The sequence below is a fragment of the Poecilia latipinna genome, unplaced genomic scaffold (assembly GCF_001443285.1).
Source record: "Poecilia latipinna isolate Pla-1442-1.1 unplaced genomic scaffold, P_latipinna-1.0 Scaffold596, whole genome shotgun sequence".
In the NCBI taxonomy this organism is placed as follows: Eukaryota; Metazoa; Chordata; class Actinopteri; order Cyprinodontiformes; family Poeciliidae; genus Poecilia; species Poecilia latipinna.
Window position 1 is genome coordinate 214,164 of NW_015113212.1, and position 8,306 is coordinate 222,469.

Genomic DNA, 8,306 nt, shown 5'->3' on the forward strand with positions numbered 1-8,306 from the left:
CACACACAACTCCCACCCCCACTTACACACCTTGTTCAACTAGACAGCTATTTGTAATCCATAAGGGGGGCCAAGAAAAAGTTTGGGAACCACTGATCTAGGCAATGATTAATTGATTACTTCATTAGTTGACAATTGTTTCAAAAACTGATTCATCATGATTAATCTGATTGTTTCAGCCCCAGCTGAACTCATGACACACCTCCCTCTGTGGTGTTGTTCTGGATCCACATGGAGAGCGGAGACGCTCCCAGCTCGTTGCTACAGGAAACGCTCATGTTGTACCACGTCATAGCCTTCAGCCCGGAGACTTCACAGGGGAAAGGCGGCACTGTGACGTTATCGAGCCTGGTTATGGTCACCTCCCCTTTCCTCTGACTCATCTCTTTGACCTTGGATGGAGCAGAGATCAGGTGAGCAATCAGAAACTGCAACAGCATTTTCTCCACATGTGGGACTTACCCTGACGTGACAACTGGTGATAGAAGAGAAGCCGTCGTGTCCCGGGATCCAGCTCAGCATCAGCTTGTTGGACTCTTTAGCAGTCACCCTAAGATTAGTCACAGGACTGGGAAGAACTAAAGCAACAGCAGTAAAAGTGATTAAGATCCACACAAGGAGCATCCAAAACATCCCTAAAAAGCTCTGCCTTTTACCTTTGATGTTGACAGTCGCTTCTCTGGACGTAGAGACTCCCTTTGCGTTGTGAGCCTCGCAGCTGTAGTGGGTTGGCTTGTCCACACCTGCAAATGTAGGAGTAAATTCAACAAAGTTGCAGAATTCAGGTAGTATTTTCTGACAATGGTGTGAAAATCCTTGGAGTAAGAACAAGCGGGAAACATTGTCTCTGTTCTCTAGATTTTGGCCAACAAGTCAAATTCTATTGGAAGCAGACAACAGTCAGACCTTTCCACTCTGAAGCGGCTCTTTTTTTTTTTTTTTTTTCCCCTGGATGCGCAATTGTTCTCTTTCAACAGCCTCAGAACTGCCCAGCCAGGCTAGGCTAGATTAGGACTCTGAAATAATGTCCCTTTTGTGCAGTGTTTTCGAGCATCTGCGTCTCGGAAACATTGTCACAAAGCTCATCCCAGAGCAGCCTGAAAGCACCGGGAAAATGACTGAAATTGTGCACCTAACCTTCCTTTTGTAAAACAGATTGATGCATCGGTGTAAATGTATCAGATATTGAATTGCTTTGAATGCAAGAACATCTGGAGATTTTCTTCAGCCTTGAACTGTGGATCAATCAGTATAAAGTATCACTTAAATGTGAAGCAGAAAAAAATATATACATAGGTTTCAAATATTACACAACTGACAAAGTTTGCAGTGCTTTTACTCAGATGACTAAATAAAATTAATAGGAACACAGCTGTTCTGTGTCTTTGTAAATCGCAGGACACTCCTTGAAGAAGACCTGCTAGATAAAAACATGCTCAGCATTTTGGAATGAGTGAATCAAAGTTCAACCCTAAATCTCTGCATTCAGTCTGGCTGAGCTTGAGAATAGGAAGCATTTCAGTCTCTAGACGTGTAAATCTACACAAGTCTTGCAACTGTAATTACAGCCAAAGGTGTTTCTATAGAATATCGACTCACGTGAGATTAATACAAATGAAAATAAAAGTTATGATTTTAGTCACGTATTTATTGGAAAAAGGAAATGTATCAGGGTCATGTGTTGTCATTTCTGCTTTCACTGTACTCTAGAAGAGAATCAAAACAAAATCAATAATACACACACACACACACACACACATACACACACACAAAAACATATACATCTCTGGGTTTTTTCTCACAAGGGAACTGGGACGAGGATCAGAGTGAGCCAGAATAGCTAAACAGCGCGACTTGTAACATGCATCCAGCACCCTCTAATTTGCAGGTTTGGGTTTCCTCCAGCTCCCTGAGCAGCTTGGGATGTCGGCTGTTTTTCCATTTTCTATTCAGGGAGCGAATCCAGTCACAAACTACACAGCCAGGTTACAACAGAGTCCATTCCCAGTGTTTTTCACTTCTGTCTGTAGCATTTTAATCTCTAATAACGGGTATACTCAATTCTAACATAGCTAAAGCTGCAAAGTAGTTCAGACTTTACTCCTTACAGTGGTAAAGCCTCCAGGTGAGAAAGGCTTCACATACATCTGAAGGGTAAAAACTTATTTTTAGATATGCGTTTTTCCACACAGATGAATTCTGCCAATTAATTAATGCCAAACATGGAAAAGAAAACAAAAATTACTTTCTGTAAATCATTTCATAAAACTAGAACAGCCAGATCCTAAAATCACTAAATCATCTTCTTTTGGTCACGAGGCTCAGCCACACTCTTATATTCAAGGATGTTTTCACTGTTTTGACACCAGAAACTCTCCAAATACCTGTGGGAACTGAGAAACTGCTAAAATGGACTTAAGTCTCCATATTTAACACAACAGACGTTATGAATGACAGTGAGCCTGCACTGCAATTCTAGCTTTATGAAACCATGCAAATCGTATTTCGCAACTGTATTGACATCTCTCTAATTACATCAGTAGACCAAATTTGTTTCTGATGAGAGGCCTTTAACCACTCATTATGTACAATGAGGTTGAGTTTGCAGCAAAGTTCGTTTGCCAGTTTTTGGTCCTGCACAGAGCTCTGCCTGCAGCCTGCCAGCCTCTGTTTTCTGCCTCTCTTTACCGGACAGTGGGCCGTCCTGTGAAAGGGGCCTTTGTCCGCAGATCCAACCCCCGAACAGCCAGGCCCCTTGCACATGCCGGACCAAAGCACAACTCTAAACCTTTAACCCCTCAGCTTCTGGCAACAATGGTGGATCTGCTTCGCGTGTAGCAAACCGCAGAGCTACAGCCTATAGATTAAATCTTATGCTTCTGATGATGTTTACTCTCAGAAGGGTCCATAAAGTCTGCATGTATGTTGGGAAACTGAGACATTATGATGCCAGAAATGTCTGCATTCCTCTTCTTGTGTAACATTCGAGGACATTACTTTGTGTTGACAAGAGAGCAGGACACAACATCAGAGTAATGCAGATAACCGCAGCTTTTTAATGAGGCACAAGAGCAAAGCCGAGACTGAGGAGTCAACATACGGAAAGCAATCAAAAATATATGCACAGTATGAACCACAGAAGTAAAAATTATCCATATGCATTTTATCCCCAGCTGCACTAATGTCATAACAAAGGTTGTATCACATCTCATGTAGAAACCAGCAGACTATGGAAGCCAGTTTAGCCACAACAATATCCAATATCGGTGCCCTGAAACTTGTCTAAAGTGGCCCAGAAGTCACAGGCAAAGCGGTCATTCGGTTTGGTCTCTCAGCTCTGTTTTTCTTCAAGCAGATACTCTTCTGACCTTGACTGTGTCAAAGAATTCACAACTTTAAATCAGACTCAAAGAAAAATGAGGGACACAAAAAAAACAACATTCACTCAGTATTGTTGCTCACTTCAATTATTATTAAATTCATTTGCTGCAGTTTTGTGATATTTCAGCTAACCTTGATAGGGTACATGTGTTTTTATTACTTTTGTTTTGAACTCTCTTAGTCACACTTCTGCTTGTCTTTTCATTTCTTTTGAAATGTAGTGATAGATTCTGTAGCATACACTTCAGAAACTTCTGTTTTTTTACGTTGTAATTATCATAAGTTACAGATTTCACTTAACTTCTACAGGAACATAGACTAAAAAGTGCTATCAGTGCTTTGTCTATGGCCGTGTCTCTGAAACAGCCGTTTCAACCCACTGCTCTGTACTTCAAGCCTTCAGTCTAACTCTGCTGCAACCAAATTGATCTGAGTGACTCCTCTGTATGTAATCTAGTGTTTCGCTGTTACTTAGTCATTCATTTAAACCTGGTTTATTAATGTGTCCTGGGGAAAGGCTTGAGAAATCAGGTCTAATTTCCAGCTTAATATCAGACATTAATTGTTCCTTGACCGTTTTGAAGGTAAAAATGAACTCTCAAATCAAGCAGACTCTTAAAATTAGAAAACAAGAATGAATGCAAAATTGAAAAAAAAAGCTGACTTAGATCTGATGACGCACATAAACTGCTTTGCTAAAGTGGTTTCCCCAAATCTAGCAAGCAGTGGCAGAAAGAAAACTATCGCTGAAGCAAAGTCACAGGTCATGTGAGGGACAAAAACATCTGCCGTCAGATCAGACCAAAACCGAGATTCCTGGCTTTAATGCAGAAATTGATGTGGAATGTGGTGAAAAACCAACATTCCACATCACATTGAACGCAGCATGCACTCTGTGATACATGACAGTGGCAGCATCATGCAGTGGGAACATTTTCCCACTGCATGCAAGTAGGAAGCTGGACAGAGCTGATGGGAAGAATACATGGCAATCAGAGGTTCTTTTAATAATCAGTGCTTTCAGATCAACACATATTCATGTTAGAATGGCCTAGTTCAAGTCCAGCTTGAAATTTGATTGAGAATCTATGGAAAAAAACTGAAAATCTCTGTTCATAGATGGTCTCCATCCAATTCAACCAAGTGAAGAAGAAGAATGGTCAAACTTTTCATTTCTAGATGTGGAAGGGTGGTAGAGATGCCAAAATGCTTCATCTGGTTCTTCAAAGTATTTACTCAAGGTGGCTGAATGCAAATGTATAGAAAGGCTTAAAACTATGCCTGTTACACTTTTCAGATATACATATGTCGAAATATTTGAAAAGCGCAAGTCATCTTACTTGCTCTTCAGAGCTACTACTGCTGTTTTTCCATTACAAATGTGTGCAAATATTTGTCGATATTCTGCTAATGCCAAAAAACTAAATTTTACAACTGCGGTGTCCATGAAATGAGAAAGAAAATTAAAATCACACGTGAATACACTTGTTCACGCAACAAGTTCCAGTTACATGAGACACATTCAGATTTCAGCCGTGGCGCTACCGCTCATCATCTATCAGCCATCAGAGGAGACGTTGGCGACTTATTAAGGCATTGGAGCAACAAACCCCTCTTACTTTGGAGCAAATTTCCATTTAGCAAAATGACTTCCATAATTTCAATTTGGAGAATTTTATTGTTAATGGGAATGCAGCGAGTGTCGATGCATCACTGGGTTGCCCAAATCTAATCCTCAAGAGACATTAGCCTGTAAACTTTGGATGCATCTCTTGTCCAACACATCTGAATCAAATGATCAGCAGGTGATTCAGCTCCTGCAGAGGCCTGGTGACGAACCATTTAGGGATAAAGTTCTACAAGTTACGAGACTCTAAGAAATGTTGGGGGGATGAAGAGAAACCAGTTAAATACAAACACCCTCAAACTGTGATGAATGACTCGTTGAAGTTTCTTTTAAAGCAACTACAGTCGCATATCTTTGATGTCTTATTAGACGTTAAAAGGACAGACTGTCGCCAACCCCTACACACGTCTGTTAAAAACATGATAAACCCAGAAGCTGACTGACTGAGTTGGTTTCATGACACAAAGCAGGAAAACACATGCAGCCAACAAAATCTACCAGCTGCTGCATCTGAAAGCTTCCTAATTAACAAGACGCCAAAACATTCAACTCCCCTCAAGGCTCAGGCAATTTCCATGCCCTCTTCCCAGTGAAAACTTTTATCTTATTTACACGTTATTGTGCAAGTTTCCAATGTTGCTTCCATAAGCTAACCGTGCACTGGCGTCAAGCACGGTCTCAGGAAGCTTTCAGGAAGTGTGCTATTCCAGCAATCAGCTCTTTCTCCAGCGTCGCACTGGTTGAGCAGCGTTACAAAAAGCGTCAACCGCGCGTGAATGACCACTGTTAACCGCGCTGCAGAGAGACGTGGTGAGGAATCTGACTGCCGTAAGCAAGGTGCAGCTGCTGAGGCAGCAGACACGAGGCAGAACAGAAACCACGGACAGCGTAGGGACACCGTGACTTAACGCCGTTGTCCAGAAATATTGAATATCTAAATGTGCTGATGACTGAGGTGTCTCTACACTGTGTGCCAGGAAGGGAACAATTAAAAGCAAAACCAGCTAAACGTCATTAAAGGGTTTTACAGCTTGTTTTCGTTTAATTGCGCCGCAGTCATAGAAACCAGGGTATCCTTTTAAAAAGTCATTTGGATTTTACTGGTTGGAAACCAACAAATAGAGGTTCGTTAAAACACGTTTTCCTTTAATTCATATGGGCGGATCAGAGCTTCTAAATAAATGCTGAATTTAAATGTTCTAATAAAAAAAAAAGGTCAGGAAAGGGATAAATCACAATCTGTATTTTCTGACACATTCACAGAGTCGCCAAGATATTCTGCTGTCATATTAAAACCTTTTATTAGGGAGAATATAAGAAGAGCAGCTAGAACAGGAAGAGGCTGATCATCACACAACTCATAAAGCAGACTGACTGGACTGCATGCTGTTGGGGTTTACCTTCCACAGTTAAGCTGCTGGGAGACTTTTCCTCTTCTTTTCCCTCAACAGGTTTTCCATCACTGAACCAGCGGATAGAAACCGGTTCTGGAGGCCCCTTTGCCACACAGGTCAGGGTGAAATTTGCATTCCTGGTCACATTCAGGTCCTCTGGCTCGTGTACAAATCCTGGCAGACCTGCAGGATGGGGGGGAAAGGCGCAAAAATCGATCACACTGCAAAAACATAAAATCATAAAACATATCTTTGAGTTAACATATTTGTACACTTGAAGTAAAGTTGTGCTGACACAGAAGAATCCATTGTTACAATCTTATAACCCACCTTCCACCCCTAGAGTGATGGACTGAGACCTCCTTGTCTCATTGTTGACGCTCATTGTGCAGTGGTACTCGCCAGCATCCGCTCTCTGTACCTTTTTAATGCTGTAACGCAGCACATAGCGACACATTAATCTCGCTACCCGTCTCGTAATCCATTATTTTCGTCTTTCATCTCAGAGTGCAACATACATGACGGTGGAGATGAGAGTTGTGACTCCGTCTGTGGAGGTTTGGAGCTCGTTGATCGCCATGTGTTCGTCATTTGACAGGTCCTTGTCGTCCTTCTTCCAGACGATGGAGGGGTCCAGCCTCACATCGGGGATGTCGACGGAGCAGTTGAACTTAGCCTGGTGGCCCTCTGACAGCTCGATGGAGTGGATGGTGGGCTTGAACTGCAGCCGCCTGAGCTGATCTTTGCTCAGGTGAACTGGAGAAAGGTGGCGTGGAATGACAGCAGGCTCTGAGCTCCTGGTTGGTCTGCGGACGTTGGACTGTTGAACTGTGCACAGAGAGGGCGAGATGTTAGGATGCTCTGAACCACGCGATATTTGCGGTAGACAGGAGAAAAATGCTACTTTGCTGCGGTGCACATTTAATCACAAAATCTTATTGTCCCAAAATAACATACTTGTTTTTTTTTTTTTTTACTTTTATAGTTGTTGAAAAACACTTAATTTAATTCTATAAAATGTATATTTCTATTTTCTTCTCTTATTTTAATCTTGTTCTTTTTTATTCCCACCAGTATTTTAAACGTAGTGTATTATATACTCCCTAAATTTGTAGTTGTAATGTGACAAAAAGTAAAAACCTTAAGAGCTTCACTGCTTTCCTAAGTAAATATCTATACATCGTATTTAAAGTTTTTTCAGTCTGATTTACTCATTTACTACAGCTTTTGTCTTATCAGAATCTGACAATGTACTTTGTACTGCACTAACCTGTATAAACTGTGCCAGGCAGCCTACAAACCCAGACTAATCTAATCAATTAAGGCTTCCTGAAGGGCTTAAATGCTTTATATGCCCATTAAAATCTGAATTTAATCACACCTGAGCAGCATAATCCAGCGACGAGTCCTGCCTTTTGCTTTAAATCAAGAGTAGATTACCTCTATGGCTACTTCAAGGTCCATGAAGTAGCTCAGGAAAACGTATTCTCCCACCAAAGAAAAACAAACAACTTACCGCTGAGAGAGCTCCGCAGAAGACAGGCTGTGATCACCAGAACAACAAACCAGCCAGAGTTTAACATCTTTTCCATCAACAATATTTTGGCAGCGCAGCGGCAACAGGCTGAGAAAAGTTATCAAACACACGCAGACTGCGTTGGTTCAGCTCCGAGAAAGGACAACATCCCCCAGAGCAGGGGGTTCAACGCTGTCTGAGTGGAGCTGTTGACTGAAGGGAGAAAAGTTCAGAGTTTGGGACGTCACCGCAGATGTGGCCCATGAAGGCGGGACTGAGGAACCGCTGAGCACAGTAGGAACTAAAAACAATGAAGCTACACAGACTCCATCATTTTGTCCCTCAAAAGCTTTAGTTTTTACTTAATTTCAAGTTGAAATTTTCAACT

General features: G+C 41.7%; 1 protein-coding gene across 1 annotated transcript in view; it reads right to left on the reverse strand.

Annotated features, from left to right (window-relative positions):
- Nucleotides 1-8,306, reverse strand: part of mertka (c-mer proto-oncogene tyrosine kinase a) — a 22,133-nt gene extending 13,827 nt beyond the window's left edge. The window contains exons 1-7 of the mRNA XM_015042591.1: nucleotides 7,919-8,306; nucleotides 6,921-7,230; nucleotides 6,733-6,833; nucleotides 6,409-6,585; nucleotides 657-743; nucleotides 463-578; nucleotides 203-392 (exon numbers count right to left, since the gene is read on the reverse strand). Of these exons, the coding sequence (XP_014898077.1) occupies nucleotides 203-392; nucleotides 463-578; nucleotides 657-743; nucleotides 6,409-6,585; nucleotides 6,733-6,833; nucleotides 6,921-7,230; nucleotides 7,919-7,994 (1,057 nt within the window). The 5' untranslated portion in view covers nucleotides 7,995-8,306. The remainder of the gene's footprint in view (nucleotides 1-202; nucleotides 393-462; nucleotides 579-656; nucleotides 744-6,408; nucleotides 6,586-6,732; nucleotides 6,834-6,920; nucleotides 7,231-7,918) is intronic.